General features: G+C 42.9%; 2 protein-coding genes across 8 annotated transcripts in view; both read left to right on the forward strand.

The window, feature by feature from the left end:
• LOC113459062 (transmembrane protein 177) overlaps positions 1-14,320 on the forward strand; it is a 35,392-nt gene extending 21,072 nt beyond the window's left edge. For 4 of the 6 annotated variants that reach the window (XR_012582000.1, XR_012582002.1, XR_012581999.1 and 1 more), the window contains 3 exons: positions 9,887-9,989; positions 11,942-12,163; positions 13,838-14,320. The gene's annotated coding sequence lies outside the window, so the exon portion shown is untranslated. Of the gene's footprint in view, positions 1-9,886; positions 10,026-11,941; positions 12,164-13,837 lie in introns of all 6 variants that reach the window. The other 2 variants (XR_012582001.1, XR_012582004.1) reach the window with 2 other exon arrangements.
• A 1,822-nt stretch (positions 14,321-16,142) lies between these two features.
• Positions 16,143-22,665, forward strand: part of PTPN4 (protein tyrosine phosphatase non-receptor type 4) — a 113,274-nt gene continuing 106,751 nt past the window's right edge. Inside the window, exon 1 of one of the 2 annotated variants that reach the window (XR_012582005.1) lies at positions 16,143-16,329. Coding sequence is in view for 1 of the 2 variants with exons in the window: in XM_074548757.1 (XP_074404858.1) it covers positions 16,317-16,329 (13 nt within the window). In the remaining variant the exon portion in view is untranslated. The remainder of the gene's footprint in view (positions 16,330-22,665) is intronic. The other variant, XM_074548757.1, reaches the window with a different exon arrangement.

The raw sequence follows: 22,665 nt of genomic DNA on the forward strand, positions 1-22,665 counted from the left end.
TATTCATGCAATAATAATCTGAATTGCTTTGTACTGAAAAGACCTACTTTAATGCCATTTCTCAGCTTCAGAAACTATGTTTAAATTTTATTCTAGCAGGATCTAATTCTTTATTTCACTCAAGCCAAACCCAAGATGTTCACACTACTAAAAACAAACAACAACAAAAAAATCCCCAGCCTGGCAGTTTCAGCAAAATTTTAACAGTATTAAATGATGCATTAGCCAAGGCCTCATTACTCTCACCAGATATACACAGCATGGTCTGTTAAAACTATTAGCAAAACTGACCTTCAGTTGTGAAATTAATAGATTTGAGGCACATTTGGCCAAACTTCTACACTTAGTTTGGCAGGGCATCCCCCCAGGCTACTCTGAGATATGCAGTACTGCTGGCACGTCACAGCTGATGGATTAGAGCTGTATTCTCCTCCTAAGGTGGGGTGTGAAGGTAGAAATCACAAGTGATGAGCCTTCAGGTGGGCTCAGAGCACCTCTCTATGTGGACCTTATTCCAGGGTTAGTTGCAATATTTGGGGCCAGATGAGGTTACAGGGACCAGTCAGTCTGACCATCCATCAGAGAACTACACCCACTGCAGTTGGTAAATTTGCTTCATACAAATGATATTGCTGCACCTGGGCTGCTTTCAATTGAGCACTATATTTCCCTCTTTGTTTGTGCCTCAGCTTTGGCAAAATTACTAATATACAGTGACAAAAAGCTCTACAAAAAATACTGTGAGCCTTGGGTAAAATGCAAAGAAGTGTAATTACTGATGTGCACAACAAACCATTTCACTTGTGGTGGAAGTGTGATCCTAGCATTGACTTTTTCCATTAAACTTTGTGTATGATGCATTAACAGTGCTTCAGTGGGTGGATATAAGAATTTGTCATTTGTTAGAGCTGCCTCAGTGCCTGCCCTCCAACAGCCTCCAAACCTGTGCTGTGCTCTGCCAGGGGGCACTGCAGTGGTGTGAGAAACGATCACTGACACGTGAGAAACCCAACAGTGAGAGGGGACATGGCAGCACGTCCTGTGTGCAAGATTGCACCTGCCACAGCACCCTGAATGGCACAGGCAAGGGAGTCAGGGCGTGGCAGAGTGGGCAGGAATTAAATGAGGAATCTCTCCCCTGAGATGGGGAGCTGCCACTGCTGGTGTATCCTGGCACTGCATGTGGGGTACAAGCTGCTGTGCTTGGGGCTGGGTGAAGCCCTTTGTCTCATCCTCATATGAATGCACTGATCCAAGGCATGCATGAAAAAAGAGCATTCCCACAGTTCCTATTTCTATGTAAGGATATTTTCTAAATCCCTAAAAATAACTTGTGTGTTATCCACTTGGTCCACCTGCCAGCAAATTTGCTTTTGAAACACACTTGGTAAATGGTTGCTTCATGTGGCTTAGCCATCCTGCACAAAGTTTAATTTCCTCCTTTCCCCACATTCAGAGGTTCTTTACTTTCCCTAAAATATTTGTGAGGTGTCTCACTAGGATCCTCAGATCCACAAAAAAGGACAGCAAAAGGAGTCAACAGCACACTGGGCTCTCCATCTTCCAAAGGTGGAAATTTTTGGAAGGAACAAAGTGTAACAAGAGTTAGGGATGTGCTGTCAGATGCTGTGGTTAGAGGGCTGGTAAGAAGAGGTGGGGGAGTGCATCAGAATCTATGCAGCATTTGGATAAATCCAGAAATAATGGTCTTGTACCATTATTTGTACCAGTCCAAAAAACTGGTAAAAGTTGCTCAAGTTCAAGAGATTACAGGCAAGAAGATATTTAGTAAAAGATAGAGTAGAATTGGGAGAGAAGCAGGGAGGATTGGAAGAGTGAGAGGGGATAATGAGAAGGAATAAGTTTTTGTAGTTATTGGCTTTTTATAATCCAACAACTCTGCCCCACACTGCTGCTCACTCACTGCCCCTGGTGCGATGGGGGAAGAGAATTGGAAGGGTGAGAAAACTCTTGGGTTGAGGAAAGTACAGTTAGATAACCAAAATAAGATAAAATTTTATCTTATTTGTGGTGAAAAGAAAATTATGAAAGAGGAAAAAAATAGAACCCCAGAAAGACAGGTGATGAATACAACCCGAACTGCTCACCACCAACAGACCAGTGCTCAGCCTGTTCCTGAGCAGTGGCCCCTCAGCAACCTTCCCCAGCTCCGTATGCCGAGCGTGATGCCATATGGGATGGGACATCCCTGGGTCACTTGGGGTCAGCTGTCCTGGCTCTGTCCCCTCCCAGCTCCTTGTGCACCTCCCAGCCATTTCTCTGGTGGGTGGTGCAGAAAAGGCCTTGACCGTGTATGTGCTGCTCAGCAATAATGGAAACACCGTGAATTATGAGCACTGCTTGCAGCACAAATCCAAACCACAGCCCCAAAGCAGCTACTGTGAGGAAACTGAGCCCTACCCCAGCCCAAGCCAGCACAGTGCAAGAGCAGTGCAGTATTTCTTGAATGTGCTCAATGGAAAAGTGGTAATCTGCTGAGATTTTGTATCATAGAGTCAGTTTATGTGTGCATGCATTTTCCAGTGCTTGATACCTGAAAGTGGTATCACTCATCCAGACTTTCCTGGGACTAGTTCTACCATAAAATGACAGGCACTCAACAATTGTGATTTGAAGATGAGTTAAATTTCTTTAGTATCAGCAGTGCATCCTTCTACATGGCTTGGGGCAATGTGATTCATCACATGCAAGGCAAGAATATTAACTAATCTTATAGCAATATAAATGTGTTGAAGAAATTCTGCCCCAAAAATTACTTCCTTGCTTTCAGTAATTCCTATTACTATTTCTTTTTCAGCAAACTTTCCAATACTGCAAACTGCAACACTTCCTGGCTTTGTTGCTGTTTCTTGTATGGAGCAAAAAAGGTCCACATAATGTTTGGGTTTCTCCCTACAAATGGCAAGAATAAGCTCCAACCCAGGGACTTTGAAAATGAAATGCTTCCTCCCTGGTATTCCTTAGCAAGCAAAATTTCTCCACCCAAAAATTGTCTCATGCTGTCCAAACACAGAAGCCAGCAGAAGTGGAAAAGAAACACAGGGATATTTTTGCTTTCTTCCCTAGTAGAGGCAGATAAAGAACATTATTTGTCTGCACACATGAGATCGCTTAAACTTTTGTAATACCCTATCAAATTTGTATTCTTCCTACCTCCCCCATGGCAATAACATGCCACCAAATGAGTTCTCTAAGTCACCCCTTGTGATGCTGCCTCTGTTGGTCTGACTCCCTGGAGTCACCTGTGTGGTCCTGCCTGCAGTTACCAGCAGCTTGGTGCAGGTGCTCAGCAGGGCCGTGGGAGAGGCTGCCCAGCCCTGCTGGTTCTCATGTCAGGCTGTGATTGGCTCTCTCCAGCCTGTTCTCTTGCCATGAAGCACCTCTCACAGGGCAGACCTGGAGCAGCCCTTGGACTTGCTGCTCCACCAGCACTCAGAAGACTGAAATCCCTGCCTGGATGGCAGAGGTGCAAATCTGCTGCTGCCCTGCCACATCCGCCCTTCTCTGTGGTCTGTGCCCCCACATGCCTCCAGCTTTGCCAGGGGGAATTCTCATCCTTACAGCTGCTCCTCAGCCTGACCTCTCTGTTGGAAAGCTGCCAGCAAAATTAGAAATTAATTTCAGGTCTAGTGGTGGTTTTACGAGATGCTACTGCTTGTGTGCTGGGAACATGATTCAATTCCCAGAGTCACTGGGCACTGAACAGACTGTGCAGAGTAACAGTTTTCAATCAATACTGACCTGAGCTGGAGATGAACCCATCTGGAAAAGATGAAAGCTCTGCAAAGCTCCCATTTACAATTCCCTTTGACATGCTGATTCCCTACCACTGGCCGATCCCTTCCTTCCCAGGATCATTATGAAGCAAACTCTATTTCATTTAGGTCATGACCTTATGAGTGATTTTTCAGAGAATTATGACCTACTTTGAGGCTGGGCTTCATGCTTGTTTTTAACTCTTCAGATGGAATAAATAGTAAGTAAGTTAATTACCTGAGGACAAGCATTTATTTTTATTACTTTTAGTAATTTATTTTTCATATTTCTAATAGCTTCTCAGTATAACCAGTGCAATGTAAAAATATTTAGGGTCCTTCTTTGTAAATCTGTGGCTTTTACTCCTAATCTTGACTTTTACTCCTCACTGCAGAGTATTACATGAAATTCTACCAAAATGAAACCTCTGGCCTGAAACACTGTAGAGTCCATAGCTTAGAATAAATAATGCTGCATCTTGCCACTGGCTAAACTGATCTAAGCTTAACCATGCCTACAGGAAGAAAAGAAAAACAAAAAAGGAGATTCCCCCTCACCATGCTCTTAATCCACCTTTCTCTATACTAATCTGAAGATGAGCTTGTGAATGGTCAATAAGGAGGCCAGGGCCCAGTTTGCTGAGCATGTGGCCTAGATCCTCAGCTGATGTATATAATTTATATTTTGAACCTCATCACACCAGCAGCAGATTATGTTCCTGAACAGTAAATATTGACTGCCATTAGGCCCTGTTGAGCTTCAACAAACCATTCTTTTCTATTCTAGTTCTTTTCCCAGATTAAGACCAGATAAGCAAATTAAAGCATGTCACAGCAGGACAGGCCAATATAGCAGGGTTTTGAAGCTATGTTTTGATTTTTGCTGGAAAGGAAGTATATCACTGATGCTGTACCTTAACCAGGTCATATTGCAGTTTTCTCAAATTACATTTACCCCTTTCTTGAAACAATAGAGGTGCTGCTAATTGGGTTACAACACACAGCACATTTCTGAATAGTGTGGTACATAATAAGTAGACCTTTAGGAATGGGGGGTAACCACAGACCTGATAGAGACACAGCCCTGAAGACCTTAATTAGCTGGAACCGTCTCCGACCTTCACTTGGCTTTGTCCAAGCAGAGCCTCCAAGACAGGCTGGAACACATTTATCCAGTAAACTTGTCACATGAGAAAGGCTCTGCAGCAGTGCCTGGTTGGGCCTGCCTGCACTGAGAGGTAAGAGGATCTCAGGTTGTTTACCAGAAGGTGTTGCACAACGCACAAGTTAAAACCAGGCTGGCAGGCTCTGTGGGAGCCACACTGCATAGCACTTCCCCAGCTGCCTGGGTCAAGGGCTTGCATAACATCAAGAAATGTGTATCTGTGATATTATTTGAAGAAGCTTCATAAAAAATATAATCTAGTGTAATTTTCCAGCTCAGCATGCAATTTTGAATTTCTAAGATATAAAGAGAAAAAAGGAGTAGCTCATTGTATTGGCATATATTATTTGGTTAATTTTAGATTTTGTGGCACTCTCAGTAAACCATTTCACACATTTAGGTGATTTCTTGATACAATTGCATATGAATAATAATGCCAGTAAACATAAACTTGCTTTATCCCTCTTTCCTGCAGTGCCAAGTAAGAATCTCTGATGAAGTCAGAGCAGTTACTCCAATGTGAAATGCACGAGTCTCACCCTCACACCACACAGAGCAATGCTGTCACTGTTTTGTTTTAAACACACTATTCTGTGCTAAGTCTTCAAATTTATGTTATTTGACTCAATAAATGTTTGATGGTCTCAGTGTAGCATCTAGTGGAGAAAGGGTAAATAACAGAAAAAATTCAAAGCAGAACTGTGCCATTAACCCTGGTGCACAGTGGGCATGAAAGTGTGCCCTGTTGGGGAGGGGGAATACTGGGAATGTTCCCTCAGATCATTCAGTGGAACACTTCGGGGTTTCTGCAAAGTGGCTGCAGGTAACTGGGTACAGTGCAAGGCTTCTAATCCAGGCAGAGCAGGATGGTATCACTGGCCTGAATTCAGCTCAGGAGTCTCTGTGTCTGAGCTACACAATTGCTACGAAGGCAAATTGTCCTTTAGAAACTTCCCTACTTAGTTTAAATTTGCTTTTGCTGCAGCAATGATGTTTCTGTCCTGGCTTAGTCAGTTTTGTGTTTTTTGAGTTCATGCTAATACTGTCTCCAATTAAACTACAGAGCCAGAGCTGCTGTTCCCCAAATTTTGTCCTGACTTAGCCCTTGCACAACCCAAACAATATCAGTGTTGCTGCAGCAGCTGGTCACACTGGAAACACCACAGCCAGATCTGGCTCACAGGGGACTTGGCTCAGGACTGGTCCAGGACCCGTGGTGCAGCCAGACCTTGCAGGGCTCAGGGAAGTTGTGAATGCACAAGCAAAGCAGGAATTGTTCCCGCTGCCTTTGCATATTTAATCTGGGATTCAAGGGCTTAGCTTTCGAGACATACCAAATCTCAGCAGGTCCTGAAAAATGGGCTCCTCTGTGTAATTACTTAACAGCAGCAAAAAAAGCTTAGTGTAACATTTTTAATATAATTTTTTCTGAATGTCATTATTATATTCTGTTTATAAACAAATTAGAATAGCATATCCATGGTAAAAGAGAAGAAATCTTAATTTTCAATAACTGCGACCTTAACAGAGTAAAGAATAGAAGGCTTGTTTTATAATTATTTTCTTTAAACTTTATTGTGACTTTTTAAGTGCATAATGTCTTCAGTATTTCATGGGGAGGTGAACAAAGAAGCACAAATCCATACACCAGAGTCTGCCTCTAGGCACAGTTCATAGTGAAGAGTCCTCCACTGTTAGAGGGGGGGGAGACAGCTATGAAATTAATGATGGCTTTGTAGAGCCAGTTCCTCATGATATGGCATGGAAATGTGCAGCCTTGGGCAGGAATACAAAGTAGAGGGTATGTCCCTCATTAAAAGTACCTCTAGAGAAAACTGTGATTAATCCAAAATTATCTAAGATACAATTTCTTTGCAATTCATGAGGCCTTTGTATGTTGCCACATATGTGTAGCAAGCAATTACAGAAGAATCTGCATTAGCCTTGTGGCACTAACCAATAGGCAGCAGACTCAAGGGTTCCCCATTCTGTATCTGTCCTTACTAAATCTTGGGAGTAAGATAGATCTGCTACCTCCTCAATCCCCATTAGCGCATTGGAAGGAGTAAAGTAGGGGGGATTCCTGTTTTCCTACCTTGGTGCAAAGAGTAGAGCTGATAGTGCTGCCTGCAAGCAGTGGGACTGCCCAGCTGTCTCCCAAAATGCCTCCCAGGTAATCTCCTAAAGTATCTTTCAGCTCTGTGCTAATCTCAGTCCAGGCCCTCATTACTTGATGTTTTTTTGCTCCTCTGAACTGCTGAAGGTGCTGTCCCGTGATCCCATAACAAGTTCACTGCAATGAGGGTAACTATCCTGGTTTTTGAATACTTAAGAAATGGCAGCAGACACCAAAAACTCCCTCTCACTGCAGTCCAGTGACTGCTGAGCCTGGAGCTGGACAGAAAGAGCTACAGACTTTTACCTTTTTATGCAGAGAAGAATATAATCACACTTTCTACTGTCTTAAAAGTGACTTGGGAGTATCAGTACAACATTACTGGTAAAGGCAAGCATTCAAAAAAGAGTTTGTTTCTAAGATTGTGAAATAATATAGGTGAATTTTAATTTTCATTCTGTTGTTCTTTGGGTTTTTTTCTGACTTATTAAACTTCCACATTTCCAAGTCCCCGCAACTATTATGACTAAAAACATCATCATTATCACTCATCATCAATACCATGGCTGTTGATAACACCAGCACATGAAAGCTGAGATTCTTAGATAGCAAGCAAATTTTATGAGCTGTGGGTAACATTACAGAACTGCTATAGATCAGATAAAAGCCACATTCAACGTGCAGATAAATGCTAGCCTTGGTGGTGGTGTCACCAGAGCCACAAAGCACTGAGAGATCCTGTCCTCCATGTGTGGTCCCTTTGGGGTTGAGTAAGGAAGGTGCAGGTGGAGCAGTGGTGTAAGAGCAATATTGTGCTTTGCTGGTTTCAGTGTTGTCAGTCCATAGGGCTCCTAACTCACCCTTCACTGGCATCTCTCTTCTTCTATTCCTTGGTAATCCAGAAGCCACTTTTGTGTCTGTGAAAGCATCTTTCCAGGGTTCTATTCACCAAATGGCAAATAGTTTGAAAATTCCTGCTGGCTCTCTGGTCCTCTTGTCTTTGCTGAAAGTTTCAGATGTTGGCTGGTACACTCTATCCATGCTACTGTTAGGATACAAATATTTTTATATAAAAAGGAACACATACAACATTTTGCATTCTTGATCTGAAAGTATTTTTCTGCCTGATTAGAAAATGCAATGAGCTGAATTTTCTGTAAATGTTGATGCTTTCTTATTATAATTAGTCTGGCTAATTTCTACATGATCAGCCCAAGCTTTCTAAAATTTTTTCTGCTTATGACATGAACTTTGGAACCACTTCAGGAAGCCAGAAAGTGAACATTCTATGAATCAAAAGTGCAGAACAGGTTATACAGTTATTGGAAGAACTTAACCGGTCAAAAAATCTGTCTTGGCAAATTTTTTTTCAGGAGGCCAGAACATGGGTGTACCAGGAAGTATTTTGCACATATGTTTTGTTAGTTGAGTTGCTGCTGTGCCATCTTTGTCTTTTTCTTAGGACAGGCCAAATTTGGCAGTTTTCTGTACCGCACTCTAATTCAAGGTCAGAGCAAACCACAACAGTCAATAAATGCTCTTTTATTTTCTTCTTCAGAAATACTTGTAAAGAACACTTTGGAAACATGTCATGTTATATTGCAATGGAGAAAGACATTCTCAGGACTGGGGGTGCATTTCTGGCTGTGTTTTACCAGCAGGGGAAAAGCCCTGCACTGCTGCTGGCTGCAGGCAGACAATGCCGACCTCAAAACCTCAACTGTGAAACTGTGGCACAGTGAGAGGTGACACACTGGGTCTCACAGGGGTGAGGAGTTCTGTGCAAACTTTATAAAGAAGCCTGGGAAAGGCTGAAGTAACCAAGCACTACAGTATTTTTTTTTAAATCCCCAGGAAAAAAACATGGGAAAGGATGACAGAGAGGCCATTTTCTCCTCTCTTCTTCTGTATGTACTGGTAATTTTCAAAAGGTTTCCTGATGCTGCACTGGAAACAGGGCTGAAATATGAAACTGCCCATCTGAAAGTGTGACCTTATTCCAGTGTTTGTCTTGTAGATCAAGGAAGCAAAACCAACTCAAGCAACTTCTTTACTGATGTACAGTGTGCACTGCTTATCTACACAAGTTGCTGTCACCTTAAGAGAATAAAGTGCTATGGCCTTCACTCAGGGACCTTAGCAACAGAAATGTAAACAGCATTGAGTACAAAACACAGCGACCTGTGCACTTACATCATTGTTATTAGAACCAATGCTAACTGACTTCCAGCTTTGAAAGAAAACTGTCTACTTTCTGGATAGTTACCTACAAGCCAGTCAAATAAAGGTCAACGTAAAGTTAGGGAAAAATAAAACAAAGCCTGTGGAGGTGAAACCTGTATGTGTCAGCTGCTCATTTCAAATATTACTTCAATTTTTTTTATCACTGTAGAAAGAAATCAATATTAGGATTGAACCAATTCCACACAAATGGAGCCCACTTATACTCCACTTTTTGCACGTATCTTTCTTTCCTCCCAAATACTCCAGAAATTTTCTGAAGAGTTCCAAATCCAGAAGGCTTTAATGGCAGTTGTCAGTGCTGGGTTGCTTAATGATGGGCTTAGAAAAAGGAAAAAAAAAACTATTTTAAAACTTGCAACACAGCTCAAACCAAAGTTATAGGCTGTTGCAGAAATTACTGGGTGAGGTTCTTTGGGCTAAGTCAAAATGAAGGTCTAACTAAAGCATCATTTTTGGCTTTGTATCTATGCAACTGGTTTGCTAAATTAAGATCTTAAAATGTTGATTAAATCCCTTTTAAAGTTCTAAAAACGTCATTAGATGTTCCATTGATTTAAATGTTTTACTGGGATTTCTCTGGTTCAGTCCCCACAGGATATGACAGGAAGCAGGAGGTTTGAGGTGGGGACATCTCTCTGCTGCAGCTGCAATGCAAGAAAGGCTGACCCAAGTCACACCAAAAGTCCAGGTAACCTGGTGCCCTGCAGTTCCCTACAGTGGAAATGTAAGGAGAGAGCAGTTACAGCCTAATTTCTCCTCCTGTTTACCAGTTCAGTCTCTGAATATCTAAGGATGGAATTGGAGGCTCTCTCCATTTCTCTGCAAAGCAGCCTCTTTTTCTGTAAATTCATCTCGGAACTTCTTGCAGCCCTAAGTATTTTTGGCATCTAAAAGATCTCATGATGATGAATTATCCAAATTAAGCAGATGTTGTTTAAATAGTACTTCCTTTTGCTTTTTTTACACTTCCATTTGAAAAAATATTATTAGATTCATCGTTGTTCTCATAAGAAATGAATAATTGCTCCCTATTCACCTTTCCCATGTCAGACTTGATTTTTGATACCTGTATTACATCTGCCCTTTCTCATCTATATTCTAAGTAGTTCCATAGTAATTAACCTGTCTTAGAAGGCATTCCGTCTTTCTGATCAATCTGGTCACTCTTTCCTGTTTTTTCATGTTTTTCCAATGCTTAAGATGCTACCACATGTCAAGATGCTATAAGCAGAATTTTGTCTTGTATTAAAGGAAAGAACACGATTCCTGAAGATTTATACAATAGCATTTTATTGTTGCTTTTTCATTCTCTTCTGTCCTTTTCAGTCCAAACTGCCTCTCTGAGCACCGAGATAACAATTTCAGAAAACTTATCCATAGTGACTTCAAAATATCTTTGCTGACTGATATGAACTAATTAGAGCCTACTATGTTGCACAAGTATTTTTTGTTTTCATTTCATTGACTGATCGTTGCATTTTAGCTGGTATTTTATCACCTACTCAATCTTTATCATTATGGTTTTTTCTTTTGGCTACTTTGTGTCAGCAGTTTTGGTTTTGATTTTCCTGAAGAATTGTGAATCCCTAGAAAACACTGTCCAGTCCTGTTTCACTTACCACTTGTGAACATGTTGTAAAGCTCAGGTGCATTTGGTATCTCACTGGTTACTCCCTTTGTGATAATTTACCCATCTATCCTCCCTTTGAAGCAGTTACCAGTCACACAGAGAGCTTGCCTCCTGGGCTTTGTAAAACTGTTTGGGGAAATCTTCATATGTGATTGCTTCATCCAGGCTGCATGTTAAACGTTCTTCAATCACGTCCATAGCTCCTTCATGGGTTGGACTGGGAAGATACCCCGAACATGCTCTGTCTCCCCCGGTGCCACACATTTGGATTTCCTTTCTGTGGCAATTAGACTGAGAGTAAAAGCAAGCTGGGAGGAGGAGAGGAGGAAGGAGATAGCAGGAGCTGGTACAAACTTGGTCTTCTTCCAACAGAGAGTTGATTAAGGCTGAAGATCCAGTGTCTCAGTATTTATACAAAGTCTATATAAGCCAGCTCCTCTTTATCAATATTTGCTGACTTTGCTGACATTTTTAAAGCTCTACCAGGTTTGCAGTTTCCACTTCTTCTCATTACATGGTGATGAGCCATGTGTTAGACTGACTGGGTTGTCATTTCTGTTTTCTCTGAAGTCTTGTCTAAAAACTTCTATTCTTACAGAACTGGGTTCACTCCAAACCATAAATTACAAAGCACAGTTAATAGTTTGGCGATTTCAGATCCAAGCTCCCTTTGAACCCTGGGGTGAAAAATACATTGTCCTGGCAGTCAGGTACTGTACAGTTTACTGACTGGCTCCAAAACCACAGACACTCAGTTTTGCACTTATGTTTTTTCTGACCATGCCCCTAAAAAAGGTTTAGTTGTAACAATCACCTCAAAATCTGCCAAAAAGAACAGTGACAGAAAAAAGGTACTTAGTTTTCTCCTGTTTTCCCTGAATGCTTTTGTTTCATCTCTGTTGCCTGCTAGTTCCTCATATTCTCTGGCAGATCTGTTCTTGATGTGTTTGGGAAAAAAATTATGCTTCAAAGTATTTTTTACCTGGTTTATTATGGTTTTGTTTTGCCAGTTTATGCTACTTGTCAGCATTTCTCCTTTTGGACAGAAGCAGAAAATAACAGTGTTCCACGAGTGAATGCACAAGTGGACTTCACAAAATCACTGGGCTGTTTGCAGTGGGTATCTAGAAATTCAACCTTGTGGTACTTTGATGTGCATTAAAGGCAAAGAAGTTTGTCAAAGAAGGCTGGCTGGAGAAAAAAAGGACTTGGTGGAACATAGTCCAGAAACTGTAAGTACTGATGTTTCCATTATGTTTTTGTTTCAGTGCATTTAAGAGCATTATCTATAACATATATTTATAAATAAATACAACCAGCCTCCAGACTGGATGATAGCTGCAACAAGCTTATTACCACAAATTACTATTTTGCAGTATTCTAACAATTAGTACTGTGGAGCCCTATGGCATCAGGTATTGCACAAACTTAAAGAGAAGGTGAGTCCTTGTCCCAAGCAGCAAAATTCTTCTGTCCCCATAGCTTAGGACACTGCTAACAATCACGTTCAGTATTTATGTCCATAAAATGCACTGTGAATATAGTAACAGTGATCCCAGAGCCATGCTCCAGCACAAACTTCTCTGCCATTCATGCTGAGCAGTGGCACTGCCCATGTGGAATTTGGCCAACTTTAAGGTTGTTCCCTGAGTAATGTGTGTATGTTGTAAGGGCTTTGCTGAATTAGGACCTTACTTTATAGAAAACCCATCTGCTAACAAACACGTTATGCTTGATCAAGCTTAGCGTTAAGATTAAGTGCCTTGTCTCCTCTTTTCACAGCTAAACTCCACCTGTAGTGAGAGTAATTTATCTTGAATTGCTTTAATGCAGTGTTTAAGTATGTCTTCTTGGCCACAAAGCAGTTTGCATGTATTTCAGTGAGAGGCTTAAAATCCCATTCACATTTTTAATATACAGTTTTCTCACATAAATTAATCACAGCTTGGTTGGCAGGTCTTGCATGAGTAATAAGGTTGTTGGCACAAACACATACCACGGGTCTGTTAGGTAAAGGAGAAGCTTTTGTTTGCTTCTATATTTACACAAGAGGTTTAACTTGTACAAAACAGTTTAAGATAGTGGTGCTTTACTAGCAGAACACAACAGGCTGTGAGATAACATATCCTCCCCAAAAAGCATCAACATAGTACAGAAAAATCCCCACACACTGGTTTGAAAATTAAACTCTTGCTATGCAAAAAATTTTCACAAAATGCAGCTTCCATTGCTTATGTACACAGGCAGACAACAGCCAGAAACTTGCTGTTATATCAAAGAGCCATGCTCTTGAAAGAAAATTGAGCTGAATGCACTTTTTACATGAGAAAGGAATGTGCTCTTTTGAGTAAATAATGACAAAGTGACATTTCAGTTTGCTTTCTCTCTTTCATTCATAATTTTGGGAAGTGATTGCTCGGGGTTTATAACATGTAACTCAGAATTCTGCAAAGTAAGTTTTTTGCTGAATTCGTCTGAGCAATATCTGCACTCAAACATTCTGCAGTGCAGTTTTGCTCCATTGCTGTTGTAAAAGCATGAACTGGAGAGCTTTGTCTCAATATCTGTGTAGTGCTCTTGCAATGTAGGCCTGACCTGAGGTACTCTGCACATAATGGGAATCTTCCACTGCCTCGATTTAGGGCTTTCAATCAAGTCTTCTGAAAACAACAAAATGCAGAAAAGACAATATATTGCAAGGAATTAACATTGGAATGCACATATAATATCTGTATGTGTCACTAATTTTGTGTTAGATCAACAAAACAAATCCCTTTGTACCACTGCAAGGTTGCATTTGCCAAAATGATGTTGTGTAGTTCTACGGTCACCACAAGGAGTGGTTTGGGTTGCTCCTCCATCACACACTCTGTTGAAAGCAATGTATTAATTATTGTTCTTCTCAGATGGAACATAACTGTATGTCTGACACAAACCATGCACAAGAAAATTATATGAAAATGTGAGAGGCAGAATTGGAATCTTAAGTGCAAATGGATTGAAATGTACGTGTGCAATTTGTGCCTAAATTTAACATGAACTTTTGAAAAAGAATTATCAGGCAACCAAGCCAACTCTGCAGCCAAGGATGCCTTTAATGCCCAGAGGAACACATGCCCTGCTCGAGAGGCTGGCAGCAGCTCACAAATGCAGGATACGGCGGTGGGATGTTTCTGCTTGCACCACAATCAGTCTGTCAACTACAGGGATGTTCAGGAAGAGCTGGAAGAACAGGAGTGCAACAAGGAATGGCATTACTGATGCTGTGTGTATTATTTTGGGGCTTTATGAAATCATCAGTCTAGGAATTGTTCAATCTAGGGGAATCATTCACATTTCAAGCTTTGTCATCTTTTAGATTTTTGTTAATAAAATGTAAATCTCAGCAATTTATGAGTGTTTTCTGTTCATTATCATTAAGAAGTCTATTATTTTAAAGAGCTCCAGAGATTGTGATCTGAAATTTCTGCTTGACTGCTTTCCCCAAATTCAGTCTTGACTGCTTTCCCCAAATTCAGTCTCACCCCTGATTCACATTATTCCTGAAAGAAGTCATATGGAATATCCTGTATTATCATAATATTCACTTACTACTATTACTTGTAATAAGGTTACAAGTCCTTGGATTATTTAGCCCATTATCATGGAAGGGGTATGACTGCTTTATTAAAAGCAATTGAGGGAAGACACTGCTAAGAGGGAAGGAGTATTTAAACAAAAGAACAAAACTGGCACAAGAACAATTTAGGCTGGAAATGTATATAAAGTTCGCAAACATCAAACAAATGAGATTTTAGAAAGCTTCCTAGTTAGAGGAGAACATGCAAACTCCTTCAGTACTACTCTACATCTTGCTATGGTTAGGAATTTAATTGTGAAATCCAAGAACTCATTCCCAAACACTGAACTCAGTAATCTTAAGGGTCTTTCCCAGCCACAATGATTCTATATATTCTATGTGTCTGTTACTCAGTAAACAGCTTGTGAGAGGTTGTATTTTAATAAGTGGACATTAAAGACATTTTTAACCAAACCCTTTCATACATAATGTAAGTACATCAAAGGACCGGGTTGTGTTAAACCACGTCTTTGAACGCAAACCTTCCCATGGGCCACATATGACAATGTTTATGTGGCCAGCGTGCACAAACACCTCATGCTCTGGAAAGCTCCGGCAAGGACCTACAGGCAGTAATGACCCTCTGGGACATTTGCAGGGTGAGGCTGGGCGACCATGTGACCAAGACGGAGGGTTACGACATTAACACATCCCCACTGCTCCTCTGTGGCTCATTTTTCCCTCGGAACGGAGCGGGCCAGAAAAGCAGCGTGCACCTCCCACGGGCACAAGGGTCCCTCAGAGCACCCCGTCCCCCGGGCGAGCTGAGGGTGGCGTGAACCAAGCCGAGCCACCGAGCGCCGCTCAGCGCCTCCCGCCCCAGAGCACCGCCACAGGTGTGAGTGACGGATCACCTGACCAATCAGTGCTCACCGACGGCTTCAGCCATGGTAAACCCAGCCAATCAGACAGCCAGCTGCACTCTCGGTCCTGCCCCCTCCCTTTTACGGACACATGACGGACCAATAGAAAGGGGAGCACTGCGCCCGTTCGGCTCTCGCGAGCTCTCGGGGGCCGCCTCCCGCCCTCCGCCGGGTGACTGCGCAGCCGCCATGTTGGTTGCTATGCTGCCCGCGTGAGGCGGGCAGGAGGGCGGCGATGAGGGGAGGAGGCTGCAGGTCCTCCCCCCTCCTCCCCCACGGGCGCTCGCTCGCTCGCCGGCAGGGAAGGCGCCTCCGCAGCGCCCCGGCGCTCCACCTCCCCCCGATCCCCTTTGCCTCCCGGCCGGGGCTGCGTGCGGGGCAGCCGCCGGTCCGTGCGAGGCAGTGCCGCGCCCCGTGAGGGACAGCCCCGGCCCGTGCGGCCCCTCCGGCCGGTCGCTGTGAGGAGAGGGGGGAAGGAGAGGCCGGAGGGTGGGGGTGTCCTCCGCCTTCCCCCCGGGGCTCCTCCGTCCTCTTCTCCCCCAGCTTTTTTTCCCTCTCCTCCCCCCGCTCCCTCGGCCCAGTCGCTGCAGTACGATGCGGCGCTCGCCGCTGCGGCGGGGCGCGGGGCGGCTGCTGTCGCTGCTCCCGAGGCTGCGGCTCGGGCGGGCGCTGCGGGAAGACTGAGGAGGGGGGGGCGGCGAGCGGCGCCTCCGCTCCCGGTCTCGATCCCGATCCCGCGGGGGGGTGCGGGCGCTGCGCGTGCCCGAGCCTCTGCGGCGCGCGTGCCCGTGCGCGCGCCCGCGGAGGCGGGTTGGGGGTCGCGCGGGGCGGCAGCGGCGCGAGCGCGCAGCCCCCGCGCCTCTCGCCTCGGCGCTCCCCGCTCCATCTGGAACCAGGACGTGGATGGTACATGAAGGTAAAGGCGGCCGCCGGCGCGCTCGGGGCTCCGGGCTGGGGGCACGAGGGGTGCTGCGAGCCGCGGCCGTGTGTGTGCTGTGACCCCCCCGCTCCCCCTCCCGCAACTTCGCGCTCAGCTCGCCGCGGGCGGAGAGCGACTGCCCTGAGCCCTTTGGGGAGGGGGGGGTGGCCGTGTGTGTGCGCTCTCCCTCCGCTTCCCCCTCCGAAAAAGCAGCAGAGCCGGCTCCCCTCGGCCAAGGGGGTGTGTGGGGGTGGGGGGGAAATAGCCTCGAGGGGAACGAGCTGCGGGGGCAGGTCGGGGTCTCCAAAATGCACTGAACTCCGCCGAACGCCCGAAACGGATTTTTATTTTAGCGTGTTTAATAAAAAACTTTGCGATCCTGTGCTTTCTAGGCACATGTGCGCGTTGCCCTGGTTATGGGCAGGGAAAATAGGTTTGAGTGCTGTCGCTGCATTCCTCTGGTACATTTTTAGTGTCTCCCTCGAGCAGAAGGCTTGTATAATCGCTGTGTCTATATGCGACAGAGGCTTTTCGTCTACCTGGTGATGGGTTAACTCGTGCATGCTGTTGCAGCACCGGCTGGAAGAAGCATAGCGTCTTTTTCCTTTCAAAAATCTCCAAGAGCTAGTAGCTAAAACCAGATAGCTGCCGGTGTACGTGAGATGTTCCCACCTCTGGTCTGTTCGAAGGATATACATCGTTCGGATGTAAAATACACGTGAGCGAACTTTATGCTGTTATTTACAGCCATCCAAGACTTCAGTGTGGCCAAGCGGTTCCAATTTTTGAAACTGTGAGGTAGAAAATATTTGTGTGACTTGGTGTGTTACAGAAGTGCTAATGGATCTCAGCTGAAGGATAATTTTTAGGCTGCGGTGTGCACATACATTTGCTCACCCACGGGGCATTTCTCTTGCCCTGAGCTAAACTCAGAGTTCAGTGGTGAGGGGGTTTTGTGAGTGCACGTTTGCCTGCTTGTTTTGGCAAATAAGTGCTCTGTAATGTTGGGAGCCACCGACGTGTTCACACTCATGCAGACATGGTGTGCTCGTCACATTGGAAATGTGCGTTGCAGGAGTACAGGAACGAGTTACATTAGAATTGGTAAAACCAATTTTTGTTAGCTATGTATATTGTAGGAAAGTTTTCCAGTTCATTGCTTGAACATAATATATTCACTATTGTAATCTTATGGGTGCCATTTTCTTGACAATGGATTTCTTGCTTCACTGACCTAAAAAGTTGTTTTTACATATTGGCACGACTCTGGCTTGCACCATGTTGATAAAAAATGATTCTGGGTGATAAGCTTACAAATATGTACGTGTGTGTCAATATGTTTCCCAGGCAAGTTTATACTTTGTAAACTCAGAAGTGTACTGTTGGTCCGATTTTTTTGCTATAATTTTGTTGTCATTACAGTTTCTTTGTCTTTTTAGATGATGTGTGTGTTTTTAATTTTAGTTTTTCAGAGTCAGATAAAACATTGAAATACAAATGCATATTCTTCACAAGCTGAAATGTATTAAGTAATTTTACCTTTCAGTATGTTTTCCTTACGTTTGCAGTTAAATTTGTTTGGAATCAAATTTACCTGTTTAGAAATTACTTCGATGGTTACTTCTTGTTCAGCAAAATTGTCCGTGGAATGTATTGTTTGTTGCCATGCTTTACAGTTCTCATGTCCTGTTAATGTCTAATTTAGGATGTACATAGCAGTATTGATTGAACACCCTTGCTAAAAATACTTCCAGGGTTGGGTACACTTACACCATAGTAGCAGGAAAGTTCAGCCAATACTGTTTTTCTGTGACTAGAATTAATTCATTATTAGCAGCTATACTTTTAAAACATGAATAAAACCCAAAATCCTATAATCTTAGAAGTAATGCTAATGGCTCTGTGGAGTGGATGAGCTCTCTGTTAATGAGCAGGGTTCATGCAGTACTATTTACATGTCACTGCCATTAGCATATTTGAAATATATGGTAAGTTAATACTCAGGGTACATCATTTTGGCTCAGATCCTGCAGTGGCCCCTCTGTGGGCAGATGGATCCACCTGCACAGAAGGTGCTGTAGGAACTTGAGCTCCAGCAGTGGTTCAGGAGGCATCAGGCCTGTGTTTGTGCTGGGCATTGCTGTGTGTGAGTGCTTGGTGTTTGTGTGGTGGGCATGCAGAGCTCCGGGGCTGGCAGCCTCATACAGCAGTGTGTGACATGATTGTGGGGATAAAGGCACTTGTAAAAGATTGCTTTCATACTGTAACAGCACTGCTGAAACAGCCCCCTTTCAGCATCTGGGGGCTCCATTTCACTGGGCCGTTATTTATGGTTGCTGCTTTGTAAGGATGTTGCTGAGCGTACATGGGAGCTGTGTGCCTTGGTTTGTGTGCGCATGTAGAAGGTGGGATGCACACCAAAGGCAGCCAGGATGGGTCAGCCCTCAGCTCACCTGTGTGGGAACAGGAGCAGCTTGCTTGGGGCAGTTTAGCTTTGGATGTAGTCAGTGGGTTGGGTAAATGTCTTCTTAAAATTACAGTGGATTAATAGTCTGTTCTAACTTTTCATCTGGTCAAATCTTTAATTAAAACAAGCAGTAGACATGTGCATGGCTTTTTTTGGTGTTGGTATCAATGTTAGACTCTTTTCCCTAAACTGATAAATAGTGCATTCCTATGGTTTGTCTTCTTGGGTCTTCTCACTACCAATAGTTTATTCTCTGATTGCTCATGATTGTGCCTTGCTTCTCCCCTCCCCCAGTTTGTGTTTAAATTTGGTGCAAGATCATATGAATCCCATGCCTTCACATCCTGTTTCTGTGTCACCTCACTTCCATTCTCACCAATTAAAAAATGGCCAAACAAGAGAATCTTTCAGCAGATGGTTGACTGTGCTTTTTTTTTTTTTTTTAAATACAACACTTTCACTCTGGTGCTGTCACTTTTCATTAAATGCCCAGACAAAATTCTCATGGGTATTAATGTCCTCCAACCTAAATAACTGTAAAAATGGTTTGTGTATGTATATAATATGGAATTGTTCATGGGGGAAGGTAGGAACTGTGAAGGTGGAAGAGCAGAGGGAGGGGAGAATGGCCTGGGCAGGAGACAAAACCCAAGGAGCTCAGCAGAGTGCTGGTAATACAACAGCAGGTCTTTACTGGCTGCACCAGCTGTTCGTATATGCTTGTTTGGGAACAGAGGCTGTTTTTCCTTCAGGACTTCTAATCCCCTGAAGTAGCACAAAAACAATTTTTTCTAGGCTTTTGAAAACCTTTAATTTCTAAAAGTTTTGGAGTTCCTTCTAAGTCTATATATATACACACACACATATATATATATAATTATTATAGTGTTATATATGCAGGTACACATTCAAAATCTCCATCTTTATTTTGGAGATTTCCAGAATTAGAAAACTATTGCTGTTTGCTATTCACAAAATAAATTACTTCAAGTTTATAGCAGTTAAAGTGTTCAGAGAAGTTTTATTGATGTGCTGACATACTAGAATCAGGGTCCAGATGTGTGGGTTAAAAGAATCTGGTTAACAGCACACTGAAGTGTGTGCTGGTTGTGTGCAGTGTCCCAGTACATGCACAGAATGTTACAGCTGGTGGTCACAGAGATTCTTAGTGGGTCACACAAACATAACTTGATGAATTTCTCTTTGAAATGTGAGAATTGAGGCAGCTCCTCCTTTCTCAGCTGATGCACCTTCAAACAAAGGCTTGGTAGGGTGATGCAATTGGGCCTCTCTTGGCACCCTGCTTTGTCTGACACTGCAGTTACTCTTGGACAAGTTTCCTGTGACTATTGGATGATAAATGCAATTCCAGTTGTGTGGTTTATGGGACACTGCCATCTCTACAGTTACACGAGGAAGGGGAAATGGCTAATATCCATTTTAAAATAAACAGTCTTTTGATTATGAGTATTTATGACCTGTAATGAAGAATGCTCTGGGAAATATTTTTCCTGATTGGAGTGTGAAGTGAGCTCTTCATTGCCACTTGGCAGTTTTCAGTCTGACCCTAAGATTGATGAGGGAGAAATAGACAATCCACTTCTTATGGCACATGCATTCTTACATTGCCTTTCTGGGTATTTCTTATCTTTTTTAGGATAACTAGATTAGAGAATTATAACTGAATTATTTTGCATGACCAAAAGCCCAGATCTTCAATGACAATCAAATGTAGTGCTGCTAGAGATTAACATTTTCATACTTGGAATTTTTACTTTTTTAAAATTAGAGTGGTGTAGATAAGCTTTAAGGAGGATGTATTCAGTTCTCTTATTAGCCTGAATTTTGGACTTTAATTTAAAAATTGCTCAATATCTGCTAGTCAGAACCTTGTTCTACTGGTGCTTTTTCTTGGAAAACATCAGTTAAACTCTGAAGGTATTGAGTTCTATATGATTTTGCGATTTTGTTTGATAGTTTTAATAAGCCAATTGAAAAAACAATTAAATATAAGCTCTTTTCTGGTGTTTGTGAGAAGTAACAATTTTAATTGGTTTGGTTTTGTGCTGTTAACTGTGCTTGGATTAAGCAAATGATCCTCATTTTGTCTCTAGAAGGATATTCACTTTTATGACAGCTGAGTGTATTTTAGCTTTTCCTGAGTCCTTTGGCCAGTTTTTTGTGTTTGTGTACCAACATCTCTCTGACCTACAAATCCCCCACTCCCAAAAACCCACCCACCCAACCAAACCTCCAAGGAGTGTTTTGTGTCTGCTGCAAAAGACAGAAATGAGAAACAAATGATATCAGTAGTGCTCTGAAGCTTGTGTCAGTTATTGAGTGCAATGAAAGTTATGTAAGTGGTGTTTTCTTCAATGAGAAAACGATTCTTAGTTAAGTTGTTTGCTTTTATATGTCAGGTTTGAAACCAGCAATTGAAACTGTATCTGCAGCAGATCCTGGCCATGCAGCAGCTGCTGGCAGAGCCTGCTGTGGCTCCTTTGTCCCAGAGATGGGCTGGCATGCTTTGGCTGGGAGGAGGTGAACAAGCGAGATTTCTGTGGTTTCTGGCCACAGTGGAAGGTGCATGTGCAGAAGAGTCCAAGTGGGTTTGATAACCCTGCAGAGCTGTGCTTTTCAAAGGAGAAATTCAGTGTGACACCCCAGAGCTTGTGCTCTCTTGTATGTGCCAGCAGAGATGCAGGGCTGAAGTAACTCCATGCTTAGTTCAGGCTTGACTAGAACTGGAAATGTTGTTCATTCCTGTCCTTCAGGTAGAGAAATGACCACACAGTCAGTAAGAGCACCTGGGAAATACACCTGTAACTGGAAGAACAGTTATTGCTGCTGATGCTCTCTGAAATTCCAACTTAGCACAGTTTTGTATCCAGGCCAAGAGAGAATTTTTTGATGGTGCTTTCCCTTATATTTTCCTAGGCCATGAAGTTGCAAAATATATTCATTGTAATTAAAGTTCTTATAACTGATTTGAACAAAAAAAAAAATCAAAAATGTAATGTATTTCTTTTGGTACTGAAAAAAATGCTTCTCAGATTTTACAGCTTTGATCCAATGCTTTTGCTTTTAAAAATGACCATTTATGAGGAAGATCACATAATAAAACTGAGTTTGTTTTGTTTCTATTAGACTTGTCATTGAATTCAGAGATGTTTTGGGGGAAAAAACCTGCAGTCTTCCCATGAAAAATTTGCTTTGGAGAGAGTTAAAATTAACATATGTCACTTTGCATTTGTCTGTCTTGATACATGCAACAAGCTTGTGGTGTCATCTGAAAAAGTGAGACATATTTTTGTCTTTTGATGTGTAAATAGGCTTAAAGATGGCCAGTGCTGATGTCCAGTGATGTGTTGCATTGTAAGTTGTTTTTTCCCATACAAATTGTGTGTGTGCACTGCATATGCCAGTTTTGCATTGTCTCTGAGCTGCACAGAGCCTCAGTACTGCTCTTGAAATGTTTTTCTGAGTTTATTGAGTGCCCGTATTTAGAAAAGCTTTACTTTGGGAGAAGGGATGTGTATCAATTTGTTTGACTTTAAAATTTTATGGAGCTTGGCATTTGAGTTTGAAATCTGTGGCCTGTAAGCTCCAAAGTGTGAGCTGTTATTAAGGCTTGCCTTGGAAGAGGCCCTTGCCTTTCTGCAGTTGGGATTGGTGCCACAGGCTGCTTTTAGTGCTTGGGTGCACATGAGGCTGTGGATGGGAATCCTCACCTACCAGTCATTCCCCACTTGCTCTGTTTCAGGCTTGTGTGTTGGTTCTGTAAGGAGAGAGTGCATCCTGTCAGCTCGTCCAAGTGCACCTGCTTTCCAGGGAGCAGATCTCTTGAATATTTGCAAGGGTGTAGT

This window comes from Zonotrichia albicollis, chromosome 10, assembly GCF_047830755.1.
Source record: "Zonotrichia albicollis isolate bZonAlb1 chromosome 10, bZonAlb1.hap1, whole genome shotgun sequence".
Taxonomy (NCBI): domain Eukaryota; kingdom Metazoa; phylum Chordata; class Aves; order Passeriformes; family Passerellidae; genus Zonotrichia; species Zonotrichia albicollis.